This window comes from Lissotriton helveticus, chromosome 3_1 (genome assembly GCF_964261635.1).
Source record: "Lissotriton helveticus chromosome 3_1, aLisHel1.1, whole genome shotgun sequence".
Taxonomy (NCBI): domain Eukaryota; kingdom Metazoa; phylum Chordata; class Amphibia; order Caudata; family Salamandridae; genus Lissotriton; species Lissotriton helveticus.
In genome coordinates, this window is record NC_136061.1 from 699,902,243 (window position 1) to 699,920,744 (window position 18,502).

Below are 18,502 nucleotides of genomic sequence, written 5' to 3' on the forward strand. Positions count from 1 at the left end.
CAAAATTAGAGACAACGGAGGCCCGCAGTTCCACATTGTGTTTGAATAAGTCAAGGCGAACCCCATCTGGCCTTGAAGCCTTACCTAGTGAGCATGCTGAAACCTCTTTGACCACATATAAACACCAAGCCGTCAATGACTGTAGCTGGGGCAAAGTAACAGTACTGCACATACCACTAAAACGTGTTTCACCACTAGATGTATACATGTAGCGGGAGAGCTGGTCTGTCCTCAAAGGTCTTTCAACAAGTTGTCAAAAGAGGCATTGGTCATTAGACTTGCTGGAAACTAGAAGATCTTCCTGTGCCTTGGTTCGAATTTCCTCCTTTCTTCAGTGAATAGCTTTCTATAAACAGGAATATTGAGGAGGGTATGAGACTTAAATCTATGTATTCTTTTGAATTTTTGATGGAAGGTCAGAGGCTGCCCTTGAGCATGAGCTACAAAACCATCTGCTGGGATTATTGATGACTGGGGAGGTTTATCTGGACGCCAAGAACTGTTTAACAGAGGTAATAGCACAGAATCTAGCCATAATATTATCCTTAGCTGACTCCTCAAGTCAATACATAATACTAGAGAGATTGCCACTAACAATTAAAAATGTATAATGGTCTGGATCAGCCAGAAGCCATTAAATACATGTTCCTTGCTGCCTTATTTTGAGTTTGACAGTCCACAGGTCTGACTACCATATAACAAGTTGGGCGGTCGGACCGCTGCTGCAGCCAGGGATCCCTGATCCCTGTCGGTCTTGCAGTGGTCTGAGGCCCCTAATATGCCAGTGGTGCTGTTGCGGCACACCAAGCATATTAGGAGTTTCTTCACCGCCATAGTTTTCATGGTGTCCCCCCCGTCTGCATGCACCTCCAGTGCCAGCGGGGCATGGATTTAGTATTCCATGCCCTGTAGCAATGTGCAATGGTGTTCCCATTGCAGTGCCTTGCTAAGGCTCACATATGAGCCTTAGCACTGCACCAACGTGGGCCAGGCGCAGCAGGACCACCAGACCAGGATACCTGTCAGAATACGGCGGGCAGTCTCATTATGGCTTTGGTGCTTTGGCAGTGGGGCGCTGGCGTGGCGGCCCTAAGTTCGCAGGGTATGCCCAGACGTGGGTCACTTGCTAACTTTGCCATGGATTCAAGCTAGCCTGACTGATGAGGTGTTACCCTGAAACCGGTCCCAGGATGCTTGTTTCCGGTTCAGTGAAGACCTGGCTTGGCAGTTCAGGCTGAACTGTTCCTATGAGGCACAGGGTCACGATTGATTTGGATATGGCTGGGTCTGAACTGAGGTGGCGAAGTGAGCTAAATAACGATGATGGATTCAACCCAGATCTGTGACTGAGGTGAGTGTCTGAAAAGATTCAGCACTGCGTCCATCCTCTCCTTGTGTTTACCACACCGCCCAAGTCATAATAAGGCCTTTAGTCTACTACATTCACACAGGGGTACTGCTTAATGTCCTATGGGCAAAAAAGGGATACGTCACTGAAGTATTATGAGTTATGGTTGCTTCGCTAATGCACTTCTGCCTGACAGCGGATTACATAATTTGTAAGGTTATAAGATACAAAAATCGAATCTTTGGTGTGTTGGCTCCCCTGAGCGTCATACGTTGGAACCAGAGCAGAATTGGAAAACAAAGAGGCCGTGCTACATACTTTATTTGATGCTAACACGAAAGGCAGTCTGCTTAGATTTAATCCTTTATATTGTGCCAGACCACCTGTTGTCAATCTCCATGTCAGACAGCAGGTCATAGTTGCCAATATTTACATTAAAATCCTTCACAACAATACAAACATACCTCTGTCTACCATTTGGTCAATATTCAGAGTTAAACAGGGGGGAGGGTAAATTGGCCCAGGCACGCCCGTATATGTTTGGCGCTGGGGGTGGCAAAACGTAACATTGATCGGAGGTGGGGGGCATGCCTCCCGCCATTGGTGCCAGAATGGGAAAAAGACCTTGATTATTTCCAGAGGGCAGAGGAAGTGCTGTATCACAGCAGGGATTGCCCCAAGAAATGGGAGAACATTTGGGGCTCTTGGCAAATGTATCTGGGAATGGGTTTAACTAGAGGATTGCCCTAGCGCTAGTGCTGGATTTCTTTGTCAATGTGAAGGAGAGTAAGCATAAGATATTTCCGTTGTACCCTCTTGTATTCTGTTTGTAGACTAACCACCGGACCCAGTGTGTCAAGTGAAAATTTTCCTTTTTCACAACAGTATCCTGTACCGTTTTCCTGCAACTGCTATTATTATTATCATTATTATTTTTCTTTATTAGGCGCAAAACGAATCATCCCCAAGGAGATCTCACGGCGCCACAATAACAGGCAGAGCAGAAGCGGAGAAGCTAGTAATTGAACAGCCAGGTTTTAAGAAGTTTTTTTTAACTGCAAGAGGTTAGTGCAGGCGCGAATGTGGTATGGCACTTTGTTCCAATGGCAGGGAGTCATTATTTTAAATATGTTAATTTCTGTACTATGTGATGAGCTTGTTTAATAAAAAAGATTTCCCCTAAAAAACGTTTCGGAGTTAAACCAGTAAATACATATTCCAGGTTGACTATATTTTTGCAGTCTGTATTGGTAAAAATATTGTTGTAAAAATCAACTATTTAGTCAAAGGTTCCTGGAGAAACACAATACTGAATAAATGTATTGCATCCACTCTAAATTTTCCAATCCAGGGTATGTTACATCAAACAATCTGTAAGCTATCTGATCCCATTTACTTAATTTCCTGCCTGGCCTGAGGACTGAAACATTTAGGACACTGTTTTGGATTGCAATAGCACCAAAATACACACCACAGTTGTGAGGAAACACAGTATTGGAGCTAGGAAAATCTTGTTTCACAGGTCAATCATTAACATCCAGAGACAGAGTTTCAAATCTGTTGTGTGTGGTTACTTCAAAACTGTTAAGAGCAACTAACTGGCCTGAGATACCACAATCTGAGGCAACTGCGGTTTGTAGAAGAAAACTGAGGGAACTGCAAAAATCACAAAGGCTGGAGACAACGCAGCATTCAGAGCAGAAAATAAGACCACCAAGGACTTGATTCTGAAGTTCACAATTATGCAGTTTCCCTGTAAATCTTCAACTGAATTTCCAATTCAACTGACACTTCTCACCACGAGTCAATCTTCAAAAGAAATGTGAAAAATTCTTAAGTGAGAACAGAGCCAACACAGTCTTGAGCTGTGCAAAACTTAAGACTGAGCGTTAATTAAGCCTAGACCATTTTCAGAACCATAACGTATGGAGCAGATAGTGAGGAAAACGGTATTGTGGAAAAATCCTATGAAGAGGAATGGGTCAAGATGGGGCCATTTATTTTCTGGGGTGAAATCACTGCATTACTCGTTATGGGCTTAAAAGTGAAAACGGTCTCAACAAGGGGGCTGGATACTGCGTCCTTATGTTCTGGGTGCTCAAACCTATATTATAAGAACTCTGCCAGTCACCAAGGCCATAAGTGGTCGACACATTAGATGGTGGCATCATAGCAGACGCATTCAGACTAGAAAATGTAGGAAGCACAAGACATGTTTCAGTTGAGGCCATTCACTTCTGAATGCAATTGACTGCTTTTCAAATCAATGAACAGGCCTAAAAAAAAGCTATCGTTACAGGTACATAGCATGTTGCTTTAGGATGTTGGGCTCATCAGGGGAACCTCCTGGCCTGCCTCACCCATAGCAGTGGAATAAACATATGCTCTCACCAATAAGGGCCTGCTCACGTAATCAGAGGGGTTCACACAAGAAGCCCTCTCGTGGGCCATATGCGCAACATTAATAATAGGCTGTTCCATGTCGGCTATGTCCTCCTAAATGACACCCACAGTACCGGCAAGCAATTTATCAAGAGTTTGATATTTGTTTCTTAGCAACTCATTGAATGCAGGGGATCTGGTAGCTTTTCTCTTGCTCATAGTGGAGAAACAAACAAGGAAGTAAGGAAAAAACTCAGATGAAAGGGGAGATGGCCAGCCTTTTCTGGGCCTCGGACAGACCTGCACTTGACCAAGTGTGTTCTGCGCAGCAGGATAAAGGAGCGCCTTATTTAGAATCAAACATCTTGACCATTTCCTCCTTCCTTGCCCTTAGGGACTTCTGGGATGTGTTAGTCCCCAACAAAGCAACAGCGTTCATGTGTCCCGCTCAGTAGGATGAAGGTGCATCTTATGTACCAAACACACACCTTGGTCACTTCCTACTCGGTCTTCTCCTCCCAGGTCTTTTGGACGTTTGGGAGACATAGTCCACAGCAAAGCAACAGAGTTCAAGCATTCTCACCCGATGAAGCAGCCCACCACCCATTTTCAAAGACATTTCGTTTTTGTTAACTGTTGTGCACTTTGTTGGTTGATATTAGTGACAAAGAGGTGGCACACCAGCAGAAGATCTAGAACGAAATAAATGATACACACATTGTTTTGTTTTTCAGTAACGTAAAAAATAATTTATTGTAAATTAATAAAAAATACTTGTAAATGAACATGAATATTGCCATATACTCAATCATCGCGAGCTACACGGCCATTAGGACTTTCCTGTAGATATCCAAAATCAGCCGGAGGCCAGATCTGCAAAATACGAAACAAGAGAACAGCTCAGAAGTGAACCTGTTATATATGATTTTAATGAAATAAGATTAATCATGTTTTTATGTGAATCTAATTTAAGGCAAAAATCATTTCCATACACTCCAGTTGACCGCATTGGTCACACACACACACTTAATTTTCAATAGTATGTATTAGGTTTTATAGCGCAATGCAACTCAGCGGACAAACTCACTATAAATTATTTGCAGGAAATTACCCACTCTCTTCAACAGTCCCTCCCACTGCCCTATGATCAGCGCCCATCCTTTATATACACTGAGAAGCCCTCTTGTTTTTTTGAAAGCCCTTCAGGTTAGTCAGAGTCACAGAGTTGCATGTTAGCCTCGAACAGCCTTAGGGTCTGTAGTCTTATTAGCTAAGTTATATCTATGTTGTTGGCATGGAGATTTCGAAGTGTCAGGTCCCATTGTTTTGCAACAAGGGGCAATTCGTACTTCAAGTCGTATGTGATCTTCTCGTTGACTATCAGCAGCCATAACCACTGAAGCCAAAGTTTGCCATAAAAGTAAATGGGATATTCTCCTGACTCAGTTGGAGTGTAAAGGTTAAATGCCCTCTACTGATGAGCCCAGCACCATGGATACTGTACAATGAGTCATCTTCCTATCATTCTCTTTTATGTTTGAAGGAATTGTTGACCAAAAACATGCGACTTTGGAGCATTTCCACAGTATTTGAAAAATAGTGCCCCTTTCCCCACATCGATGCCAGCAGAGTAGGGTGAGCTCATAGAGTGTCACCTCCAGTTGTTTCTGATCTATTTGTAACCTCAGTTCTATTTCCCAGCTGGTGTGATAGGAGTGTTCGTGATCTGAGGAGTTACCATTGTGGAGGGTATATAGCTGTGATATTAAGTGTTGTGTTGTATGTAGACTGTGGAGAAACCTCTCAATATAGGCCAGGCGTCAGGTAGCTGCTGCTTTTCAAGATGGAGACAAGACCCAGTGACGTAGCTGTAAATAGTGACAGGTTTCCTTTTCCGGAATCCGGAAAGTAGATTTGAGATCCTCAAACTACCTCATAACACCCTTGTGGGAGAAACTGCATATTCTGCAACACTCCCTCTTTGTCCACTCTTGGAGATGTAACCTATTGAGAACAAGAGTAAAATCTGTATTGCCAACCATTGTTGTCACGAGTGAAGGGTGTTGTGGTAAAGTCCATGTGCCTGGTCAAGTTGTCCAGAGTGTGCATTGCGACCCTAAGAATGGGTGATCTGTAGAGGTTGCAGCACTACTGGGGTTTTGGCAGCGCAGGACTTCTGCCAGAGGGCAGGTGCTGAAGCTGTGATCTATGGTGCACCACAGTTGGTCTGACTCCCCGAGCCATTGAACTATATACTGCAACAGTGCCACTTCGTATTAGCTACAAATGTTTGGTACTGTTGAGGTCTCGCTCGACATATGAGCTTATTGAGTCAAGGTTTTCTCCCCGCCCAGACAAAATAATCCCAGGTACCTTGTAGAGGGGCCAGCTCTTGTGTTGATAAAGTTAGTCAAAGGTTCTGAAATATATAGGGGGCTATATATAAAATATATTAGGGGAGAGGAGTTAGCCTAACGGCTAAGGCGCTCGACCTCGGACCTGGGGATCTGGGTTCGAGTCTCGGTAACGACGCCAAAACCTCCTGTGATTCTGGGCAAATCACTTAATCTCCCCGTGCCTAAAAAATGAAAGTGTGTGTCCCCTCATGTAAAACGTAACTTGTGCTATGTAAAGCGCTCTGATACCTGATTCGGTTCGGGTCTAGTTCGCGCTATATAAAACTCTAAAAAAAATATATATATATATAGAATATTTGAGAAGAATAGTCATTGTGAGGAATGCTATCCTGCCCACCCATGAAATCGCCATGCCATGCCATTGTGAGGGCTTTGGTCGCCGTGAGGAGGAGTTTAATGTTTTTCCTGGCACACTCCTGAGGTCAGTGTTAGGAAAAGCCCTAGGTAGGTGAGGCCCATAAGAGTCCACTGAAAGAGGGGTTCCCGCTGTAAAGAAGCTGCTAAAGATTGCCCCCACTAAAGATGTTTTTGAATCCCTCTAGCCGTTGGTATTCTTCTAACAAGTCACACACACTTTACCTGAATGTGTCTGGTCATGCAATGGAAACAGTAGTCCTAGCTGTACATGCTGACCTTGAGCCCTTGAAAAAACAGGAATGTGAAATCCAAAAAAGGGATGAACAATCCTTGATTGCCAGCACATTCTTAATGGTAAACTTGCTACTGCGGAGCTCACTAAAATCATTACAAGCTTTTAACACATTTCACCTGGCCAAAAAGAGTGATAGAAAAGAGGATATTGCCAATTTCTCAGCAAAAGAATATACTCCTTCATCCATGCCACATACCAGCAGCTGCATAATTGAGGTCAATAAAAGACGAACAAGGCTTTAACCATTTCTGAATAATCTGTGACTCATCTGAGTCTCGCCTTCAATCACAATGTCTAAGTAAACAGTCCAAGGGAAGAGGGTGTGGCTTAATGGCTAGAGCGGCAGACCTTGAAGCTAGGGAACCAGGTACGAGTCTGGCGGGAGGCTCAAAGATCCTATGATTCTGGGCAAATCACTTAATCTCCCACCATCTAAAAAAAATTTAAAAGAATATGTCCGTCTGTAATGCAACTGGTGCTCATGTAAAGCACTCTGATGCCATCGGATCGAGTTTGCGCTATATAAAACTGCAAAAAGAGAAAAAAGTACCATCACAGTATAAAAATGTAAATACCCCGATACTTTTTTCAGAAATCGGCCAGCACAGGGAGGGGAGAGTGGGTGAGGGGGGGGCACAGGATGGGGGAGGCATTGTGAGAAGCGCAGCTGCAAAGGCTGGTATAGTAGGAGTTAATATCAGGGGAGAGAAATCAGGAATCAGAATTACAGTTGCTATCAGTTTGGAGTCTTCTTTCATTTCATCCTGACCACTTACAGTATTCTCCTCTGTAAGTGACGCTACTCCTTAAAAACGTGTCTTTTGTGAACACATAACATCCCAATTTTTTCAGTCGTAAAACTGAGTTGGTCAAATTTGTTTGCAAAATGGTTCTGTAAAACGTTAACTGGTGGTAGCGATAAGTGTCCCTTCTGTGTAACAGCAGTAGAGAATATTGAACACCTTTTCTTCGGCTGCCCTAAGTGCCTGTTACCCAGAAAAGTTTGGTTTTTACCAGTCTGCCGCTTACTAGGTACTAGATCTGCTGTTGCCGCGATTAGGATTCTCAAAACTGACACTTCCCCCCCTATCGCCATTGGGGTAGCAAAATTTGTGAGCTGGGTATGGTCAATTCGTATTCGCCACCTTGGTAAATGAAGTTCCCATTGTATATGTTTTTTATGACTTTTAGTCCCAATGTAGCATTGTTTATATGTAGTAAGGGGTGTTCCGATACATCGTTGTCTAAAAATGTAATACTTTTTTAACATGGTTTTAATATGTAACGTATTTATTATCTTTTATGTAAAAGCGTATGAACTGCTTTTTTACTATGTAAAAATGTATGAACTGTTTTTTATTATGAGTTTGTCTTTTATGATGTAAATCGAATAAAGACCTCTAAATCGGTTCTGTAATACTTTTGGTGAATATTCCTTACCAGGGCACAACAGATTGTTTTTGCAATTTTATATGGCCTAAGGTATTGGAGCACTTTCATGAGCACCAGTTACATTACACAAGGACACATTCATTTTTGGTAGGCACTGAAAGATTAAGTGATTTGCCCAGAATCACAGGATGTTGAGCCGATGCAGAGACTCAAACCTGGTTCCCCAGCTCTAAAGTCGGCAGCTCTGGCTGTCACAGCCAGATCCTCTAACATATGACAGGTCTGGATTATCTTTTTAATTCTAATGCTCCATCAGACCTCACATCAAAAGAAATTGTGAATTTTGAAAAACCTCAGTTAAAAAAACTCAAAGCTCTTGAATCTGCCAACCAGAATATTCCTCACAATATTAACAACATGCATTGATTGACAAAGCCAACGGGTCTCACTAATAGCAATGTTTTTAAACCATGCTGTACAGCAGGAGGGAAGCTTTGCAGTGTGGCTAAAACTAATTTAAGAAAGTGCCATGACAAATCCAAGGCTAATGCACCTTTTGTTTAATTTTTTAAAAGTGCATTAGCGCTGGAAGCATCATACTCTTTTTGTTGTTGTTATTTTTAGCCATGCTGCACAGCTGTCACGCTGCTACACAGGATGGCTACACATCATTGCTTAAGTTGGCAATGCCCTTGGTGTACAGAATGAACAAAAGGCATTCGCAAAGCCAATAGTCTCAAAGGCAAGACCTTTTGGCTATGCCAATGTTTGTTAGGTCTCGGCACAACACTCCTGTGATTCTGAGCAAATCACTTAATCTCTCCCAATGAGTGAAGAAAAAAGATCTGGCTGCATACCTCCCTCAGAACATTGTGCTCATTTGTGCAACCAAATAATAGAATGTCGTCGTAGTTTAGACAGTTTGTTATGGGCCTTATCACTCTCTCTACCATCTCTTGGACTAGTTCAGCTACGAATGACACTTCAAAGCTTAGGTGCTTGTAGCAGAACAGCCCCAGGTGAGTGGAGAGTGTGGTAATATAACATCAGGTCAAGTTTCAGCTCATGATAGCCTTTGAATAGGTCTAGCATGGAGAACACACAGGCTCCATTGAGGCAGCCGATCATGTAGCTCAGGTGAGGGTGTGGGTCCTGTTCCCTTTCGATGGCTGTGTTCGGTATACACATGTTGACACAGATGCAAATGTTCTGTGTTGTTTACCACAGACACAATGGGACAAAAACACACGGAGTTGGTCCTTCAGCGGGCTCAATGATGTCTTGCGCTAGTAGGCTCTTGAGTTCTTCCTTTACCTGCAGCTAGAGGTGCACTGGAACTCTGCAGTGATTCAGAGCTACCGGCTTCACTGCTTCATTGATGTGAAGGGTGACTTGCATGTCCTTCATCTTTCCAAGCCCTTTGAAGAGTGCCTGGTACTCTTTCAAAATGCTATGGCGCCCAGACATGATAATTCATGGCCAAGAGACCCATGCATTGAGCTGTGACGTTGCTTAATAAACACGGTGCTGGTATGTTGCCCGTTAGGACGTGCACCTCTTCCTTCACAGACGATTCATTGTATGTGAGCATCTCCACAAATGTTCCCATGTTCGTTATGGGGTGTTTAGCACCCCAGGTGAAAACATAGATAGTGGAGGGCAGCCACGGGGGTTTCTGTTCCATTTCGTCATATTCTGACACACACATGTTACATGTGACTCCACTGTTGAAGACAAATCTCATTGTGTGATTCCCTACTTGGAGATTCACTATGGCCATCTTCCTAATCTGAAGCTCTTCGATTAGCTGGGCATGCTCGGAGGTGTTCTAGGCAGCCGACGCATCAGTCATAAGGTATAGGCGTTCTGTGGTCCCTCGTGCGGAAGTGAGTCTGTTGAGGGGATGCTATTGCGAGCTTCCATGTGCCTTGCGTGTCTAGTCGACGTTGTTCGTGACCTTGCAGACACTCGTAGTGGGGCTGAGCCTTGCATTTCTACAGTGTTAAGTTAGTATGAGCTTATTAGAAGTTTAAACACAATTTTACCTTTTGTTTTTTTTGCACACGGCACACACGTAATTGTTTCACGTTAGGCTGCGAGTTTTGCTTCACATGAGAATAACTTGTTTTTCCACATTGCTAGACTTGCTTTGTAAGCATAGTCTGAACAGTGAGTGCCGAGGCCTTCAAGGTTATATCAACACTGTTGCTTTTGTTCGAACTGATCAGCGCATGTTCTAGACATAACATATATGCAGCTGTGGACAGCTCAGATACTGGCGCCTTTAATAATACACTGTGTAGATAGGATTGAACATACTTGGAGAACTTTCGTATGCTGAGAGCTTGTGCAGAACTCGATGTGATTCACTTCTGCTAAACTCTGAGGTATGGGGTCACCTATGCAAGCCTAAGAGACCTTCTTTAGTTCTAAAATAACCTACTAGCAAGGGAGGGTGAAATATAGGTATATATTTAACCTGTTTCCATTTAGCATTATAACATGCTTTCTACCTTTGTATTTTGTGGAATAGTAACTATGCTGACAATCTTATTTCTTGTCATATGTCTGCTTGTATTAGCTAAGATGCTGCACTTGAGATCACGGCGTTAAAATAAACATTTTAAACTTGCTCGTATCTCCCTTTACTCTTTGTTTTGGACTGGTATGAGAGTATAACGAAAGAGTGTTCATGTTTCGAATCCTTACCGGAGGTATCCTAAATTGCATGTTCTGGGTTGTTTAATCATTAGTGACTTTGCTATAGGACGAAGAGCTAATGAGACACTGAGGCTAGTCTGGTAGGGGATTTTGGGTACTAAGGTGAGTTTTGGTACACCCTAATTCACTTAGTTCCTGAGTCTCTGTGCACAGTTCTGTGACTGAACAGAATCCCTGCAACATCGTAAAATGATTGGGACAGTTGCATTTTCAGCACTTCTGTCCTATGGCGAGGCAGGCGCCGACATGCAGCTACTGCAGTCCACAGCAATAGCATGCTCTCTCAGGTTGGTTCAAAGGTGGCAGTGATTTGTCATGTCTGCTTTTCCACCCGGTTTTTTGCATGCAATGAGCTTGTTCTATTGTTCACGTTCTCCCAGTTTCCATATGAATGGTGTGCGACGTGGCCCTCGCTTCTGTCCTGGCCATGATTAGTATTTTGGTTAGCATGTATGATTTTTTGTATTTTTGTGCTAATCCCAGTGGAGTGACATCCTTCAATGATACCCAGCCTAATTGCTTCCTCATTGTCAAATTTGTCAAACTCAAAGTAGGTCACTAGGTAATGCAGCTGTGTAGCAAAATCGTCAAGGGACTTATCCGCTCACTGTGTTGAATGCGTATTGTTCAAAGTCGACATTCTGCGGGGGTCGAAACTGTCTGCAAGACACTTTATTAGGCTTTTGCAAGTAGTTATGGACTCAGGGGGGAACGTTATGAGCAGATCTTCACCTCGTCCCAGACAAAGCTTAGGAACAGATCCCTGGCCTGTTCATTTGTGTAGTTTTTGCAGGGGGCGGGCAGATAGTGTTCGAAGCGCCTGATCCATTTCTCCCACCGAGCACCCTTCGTTTGAGAGTCAGAGAGATCAAGGGGAAGAGGGTGTAAGAAGATTGAGCTCGGAATTATATTTGCATTGCGTTCGTAAGTCATGTCAGTAGCAAATAGTTTGCAAGCATGTGATGTGTATAGTGCTTGTTGCGATATGCTGGTTAAGGATCCGCTGGGAAGAGTGCAAGTACTGTGCCTCTTGACGTATTATGCTGACTACTAGAGTGCTTCAGTACCAATTGTGATGCCTAACTTCAAAATGGCCGCAGGAGCTTCCACGGTGCTCCTAGGCCTATTTGCCTGACTCAAAGATGGCCACCGAGAAGGTGAAGCTCTCGCATTACAGAGATCAGTGCATCGGAGGCTTAAACAGGGCAGGGAACGCTGGGGTGCTTACCGCTTGGATGCAGCAGTGGGCTCACTCCAGGATGGTCAGGGCAGGCTCCTGAGACCATGCTTTTTTGCAGTCCTTGACACGTGACCGGGGTGGGTTTCCGACATCACTGTAAGCTCCGAAACATTGCAGAGAACTAAGGATGGGCTCTCGACATCCCAATGTTACTGCGTGCCACTGGGCGACCAGTGTGGGCTCCTGGTGCAGCGCTAATAGAGGTGGATGTTGCGGAGCATGCAGATCATCGTTGCTTGGGTCCGGCTCACTACGTTCATCGCCAGATGTTGTGTCCCACTGCCCATGTCCTGAAATAATGACACAGTGAGACTGGCAGGTGAGTGTAGGGGTTCTTTATTTGCAGCTAGCACTCTGCTAATGCAGGTACCACATCCCTCCTTCTTGTACCGACCCTAAGTCGCCAGTTCCTGCCTTGCCCCTTCCTAACCGGAGGCGGTGTCCAGTGTCTAGTCCCCTGTGCTCTGGTGTGGGCAGGGTCCTAGTGCCCAGGTACATCTCCTCACTACGACAGGTACTACTGAGAAATCCAAAGATTTTGGAGTAGACGACTCACCCATTAAATATTTACATGCTGATCGGCGACTATCCACACCTTAGGATAATACCACCATGGCGAACTCAACCAGAGTTGGGAGTTCTTATATAAAGTATTTTTATGGATAAAACAGGGATCCAGGAAGGTAAAATAGCTGATAAAAATCCCTTACGGTATACCCAGTAGCGATTCCTTTTTTTTGGTAGGTTACCGTGGTCAGAGATAAAAAAAAGTACATGGTTTAATTGAGTATTAGTGTCTCAATTGCCCCTGATGTTTGCCAACATGTTTCGGCCCTTGCTGCAAGCCCATCTAGATGTGGGGCCTTTGTCAGGGCTGTGTGTCTATCCTTGCCTACTCATGCATTCCATGCATATATATGAGGTCTAAGTCGCTCAACTGAGACCGAATGAAATTAAAGAAACATTTATAGAGCACATAGCTACCTTGAGGCAACCCAGTGCTATTTGCCGATGCTGACCAAGACGGCACCTTTATTGAGTAGTGACTTTGAAAAGTTTTGACTAGTTTCTGAAAAGACAGAGGATTGGGTTCCTGACGTATGAGGGGGGAGGGAATTCCATAGCCTCGCCGCATTATAGGAGAAAGCGGCCGCCGCTTCTTGCTCTTTTTATTTTTGGCACTGTGGCGAGCAACATGTTTGCCAAGCGCAAGCTTATGTTAGGGAGGTAGGGGATGATCATAGATTGATTGATTGATCACGGGTCCTTTTCCCCTGAAATACTTATGGGTAATACAGAGTGCTTTGAATTTGATTCTCTCCAATATTGGCAGCCAGTGTAGAGTTCTCAAAGCAGGTTTGGCCGATTGCGATAAGGGAGATCTAGGAGCAAACTGGCTGCGCAATTCTGAATGATCTATAGTCTGGTTGTCTTGGCCTTAGGAGCTCCTAGATAAAGGGCATTTCCATAGTCCATGCTCGAGAGAATCAAAGCCTGGACCATTATTCTTCTTGCCAGGAACGGGAGGAGAGGAAGAACTTCGAAGCATCCTCATGATGCCGTAGCATGTTGCAGACAGTTTAGCTGTTTGGTATCCAAAGGTCAGTGAGCAATCCAGTCAAATGCCAAGACTTTTAATCTTGTTCTTTGGTGGTGGGGCAGGACCAAAACAGTTTGGCCACAGTAACTCTATATTGGCTGTTGGGGAGTTGCCTAGGAGCATGAGCTCAGTCTGGTCTCTGTTCAATTTTAAACATGAGAGCTCCATCCATTTGGCAACCTCCTCTAAGCAAGTGCCTAAACTTGCAGATGAGTTTTCTGGGTGGTTTAAGGCCATGACCAGTTGTGTATCATCAACATATGTAAAAAATGTTATGCCAAATGGTTGGACTATATCAGCCAGCGGCCTCATGTATATATTAAATAAAGTGGGGCTCAGAGAGGATCCCTGAGTCACACTGCAGCTGAGGGCTATACTCTTAGACAGAGCTTCTCCTTCGAAGAACTGAAAAGATCTGTCTTCTAAGAAGGATTGTAACCAAGTAATAACACCCCCTGACACTCCCAGTCTCCTGAGTCTGAAGATTGAGATGTCATGGGTGACGGTGTCGAATGCTGCGCTGAGACTCAGAAGTACCTACAGAAGAAAAAAACATTTTGCAGAATAAAGTATGACATTGATCAAGGCTGTTCTCGAGTCCTAACCGTTCCATTCACGGAGGGACGCTTAGCGCCGCAATGATAACCAAAGGGTGATCAAGATTCGGCTAAAAATGTGCATCGACCACCATCAAGGCCCCCCACATCCTTGGCAGCACAAGCAGTTTTTTAGCAAAGGTAAAGAAAGATTCAAGTATGTTTGAAAAAGGTGGAGGGTAGCTGTAGTGATGGCGACATTGGCTCTAGAGTTGAGTGAGACTGTCACTATACCGTTATCATTAAACTATATCATTAAACTGCCCAGAGGTGTGACACAGCAAACCAGCTGTAAAACTACCACACATGCGTGCGCATGCCCACAATCATTCCATGACTCATACTTCCAACACTGAAACATCTTATCCTATTGTTGGGTGGTTCAGGGGTCATGTGTATCTAGCAGGAGGTTCCATCCTGTAGTCATACACTTACAACAGAGAAGTTTATTGTTTAATATCAAAGTACTGGTATTTCAAAATAGAAGTTATATGAATTATTTAAATGAATCATCAGCTCTTGATTATTCTTACGTAAAATACTCGCTCTTAGCTGCCAAATTTGCCATGGTTGAGTAAAGGCATCCAGATTGGATCGATTGCTTTTTTTTAAATGTGGTTACCCCTCAGACACCCTTGTGAGTTTAGATCAGTTTGAGGAATTGTAACGGGCATAATGCTTGTGCCAAACTTCTATGTATGAGCCAGGAGGGTACTTTATATAGTGGTCTCTAACAATTGGGACACGCTAACCGAACTAAAACCGTCACAAATTAGGATTATATTGGAGCAATTATGACCGACTATTTAAGGGGCAATATAGCCCCAAACGTTCTCATCTTTCTAAATTATGCTGAATTTATGACACAATGGTCCCTTATAGCGTGGAAATTAACTAGTGACGGGCTGGTTCTTATAATTCAAACTGCCAAAAGGTTGCCAGATGCTCTACTAATACATATAAAAACTATTGAGAATGGATTGAAAACACAACTAACATTAACAGTGCTCAAAAAGAAACTTGAGGAAAACATAATTTTTGGAGAGAATACAACTAGGTCTTGCTCTCGCTTTCCCTTTCTGAAGACAAGTTTCTAAGTAATGCAAAAGTAGCCGTCGACAATCCATCTAGACAAGGACTATATAGAGCTGGCAAATCCAGTCCACAAAGGACCATAGTTTATAAAAAGTTGTTTTGACTTTTTTAAAGACTTTGAGTATGTAGAGACCTCGCTGCAGGAGAAGGAGGATTTTGAAAAAATGTAGGTAATGCAATAGTCTGATTGATATGAAAATCCGAGATTACTTTGGGAAGGAATTTAGAATGGGTCCTCATCACTACCCTGTTGCTATGGTACACTGTGTATAGTTCATATGAACGTAGGGCCTGTAAATCACTAATTCTAGGAGCAGAAGTGATGCTACCAAGAAGGAAGCTTTCCATGATTAAGTTTTTGAGAGGAGCCTTATGAATGCATTCAATTGGAGGACTCATAAGGAAAGAAAGGACAATATTCAATTGCCATGGACGAGAGGGTCTCCTGAGAGGAAGACATATATTTCAATATCTTCTAAGACATCCTTAACTACAGGCTTTCAGAAAAGGGACATTTGTGAAGGACATTTTCGGTAAGCAATGATTGCTATGAGATGAACTCTAACAGAGGAAAATTACAATTTTGCTTTAGCAATAAAGAGGATATACGGAAGAAGAGCGCCTTCCTGAAAAGTAAGAGGATTGAAATTGTTCTGAGAGCACCAGGTTGCTGAATCTTTTCCACTTAAAAAAATAAGAAGTACCATTAGTCTTTTGGCATCTCTCAGCACATCCATGAAGAAGGTTTAGGTGGCCATATTGTATGAGATCAGGAGTCTTGCATCCAAGTTCAGCAAGTGAAGTTTGAGATGTTGAATCTGACCTCCATACTTCGGAAGAAGATCCTTCTCAATGGCAGCTTTCTGCAGTGAACACTCAGAGATTTCATTTATACATTAGGGAAATTGCCCACATGTAGCCCAAAAGGTTGGGTGAATATTGTACAAAAGTGAGACAGGACATGATAAATACTTCATGGAAAAGTATGTCCCTTTGGTAAACTGCTATGAAATATTGTTTTCAGGGTATAGTTAAACGGACATTTGTCTCTTGAAAGGCTTGGGTTAGAATAAAAGTCTATTTTTACAATTTCAGCCCGCAACATGCCAAAACCAGGATTCAAAATGATGTTTAAATATTTTTCAAAAACGCTGTTCAATGGTGAAGGTAGCTTTTTATAACTACAATAGGAAGGACATTTTTAAAACATGCTATGTGCTGCCTGGATCGCCTGTATGTAATTAAATCCATTATGCTTGGCTTCCCTCTTGAAAGTGGTTAGACTTTGAAGAGGCATGACAAATTCCTCTGCAAACAGAACAATAAGATTAATTCTGAAAACATGAAATTTGGAGAGGTGTAATTGCTGATCATTTACCTGATTATGTGCCAGTTGGGAGTGGACAGCAATAGGCTGCCAAACAAAGAACATTGGAGACTGACATGCTTTTGATATGGTTATGCCTAGAGAAGCCATGGGTGAAAGAAGCCTTTTATCAGGGAAGCCCCCTCTGGAATTAATCTCTGCTGCCAAAATTGGAGAAACCTTCTTCCACAGTAGGAAAATTGAGCAATTCCTTATCTCCATAGGGCTGGATATGGAAGGAGACAAGGAGCTCGAGGGGGAAGCCTGACACCTGCCATGTTGGACAAAGGCTTCTCAGATACATTGCAAGCAAGCAAGACCAGAAGTGCTACAAAACTGTGATGGATGATTGTGAACATTTTGAAGACATGTGGATGAATGATTGAAAAGAAGAAGGAATTCTACCTGACCTGCCTCTGAGTAAGCCTAATGTGTCTTATGCTCTTTACCTGAACTCCGGGCTGGAAGATGTCCCCAAGGATCAGGTGGCCCCCTTTACTGATTTAGGGACACAAGAGGGTCAAAAAGGGTTCCATCATATGAAGGTTAACCAGCTTCTAAGTTGGGAGAGGACTGCACTGGACTCTGCTGGATTACATACTAGAGAGAGACCTGGATCCTATAAATCTTCCTTTGATGGCTGTTAGCTGTGGGGTAGCTCAGGAGTGACTATTTGAGCATTTTCAAACAGTGGGACTTCATCCTTTTTTTTACCTCTGCGGAGGGGGGCAAGGCACCTGCGAATTGTCAGACTGACTTGCTCGCAGCTTTTTCCGCTAACTTTCAAGTTTACCAGAGGGATGCAAATAAGGAGTATCCGACTCCATAAAGCTGTCATCAGCTACAGCCTCCCGCCGTATCCCAGTATGGGTATCAGAGATCTCAAAAAAGGAGTTGGAGACCTAATTAAGAGGCAGGAGGTTTAGATGGGTGGACACTGAGTGGCCAGAATCAACACTTCCGACCAGTGTTTATTCACCTATTCTCAGTTATTACAAGTCCCCATTCCAGAGACAATTGCACTCCCATTTACCATTGGTTCAGAATAGTTTGTACCAACTGGACTTTCATGGCAGTAAATCCAGGCCTTGTAATCCTGCTTGCAGAAAATCAGGATGTGGGGGCGTCACCAACTTGTGATTGGGCAGAGAAGTACCCCAACCAAGGATACCATCTACTTAACTAATAATCATGGCCTAAGTCTAAACACCGAACCTGTTCACGGACGAGGTGGCAAAATTAACACAGCAGCAAAGAGACATCTTCAGCTTTAAAATCCAGCTCCATCTGACTTTTGGCACTCAAATACTGAAATTCATATTTACAACTCATTACATCTGCTAAAAAAACTACTATGCCAATACCATCAATAAAGCCATAAACAGAAGCTGAATGCTTCTCAAGAAAATCACCCCCCTGCCAGATCCATCTATGCCTCACTCCACAGAAAAATGCAATGCCATCAACCTCTTTTTTGTAGTGAAAACAGGCAGAAGATTCAACAACACTACACCAAACCTGCTTCATCTCTTACACCTACCCTTCTCTTGAAATCCTGCAATGCTCAGCCATCAAAGCCCTATCACTAACTGGTATTGCAGACATACTAAACCCTCCTGAAGCCACTTCTTATGAAGATGATGCGTTGCTCTTGTCCTTCATCAAATCTCTCTCTGAGGACTCTCTCACCCCT

At 43.3% G+C, this 18,502-nt stretch overlaps 1 protein-coding gene across 3 annotated transcripts in view; it reads right to left on the reverse strand.

Moving 5' to 3' along the window:
- Positions 1-4,454: 4,454 nt before the first annotated feature.
- Positions 4,455-18,502, reverse strand: part of IMMP1L (inner mitochondrial membrane peptidase subunit 1) — a 292,381-nt gene continuing 278,333 nt past the window's right edge. For 2 of the 3 annotated variants that reach the window (XM_078680838.1, XM_078680840.1), the window contains exon 6: positions 4,455-4,603. In XM_078680838.1, coding sequence (XP_078536964.1) covers positions 4,535-4,603 — 69 coding nt within the window. In that variant the 3' untranslated portion in view covers positions 4,455-4,534. Of the gene's footprint in view, positions 4,604-6,543; positions 6,789-18,502 lie in introns of those variants that run through there. The other variant, XM_078680841.1, reaches the window with a different exon arrangement.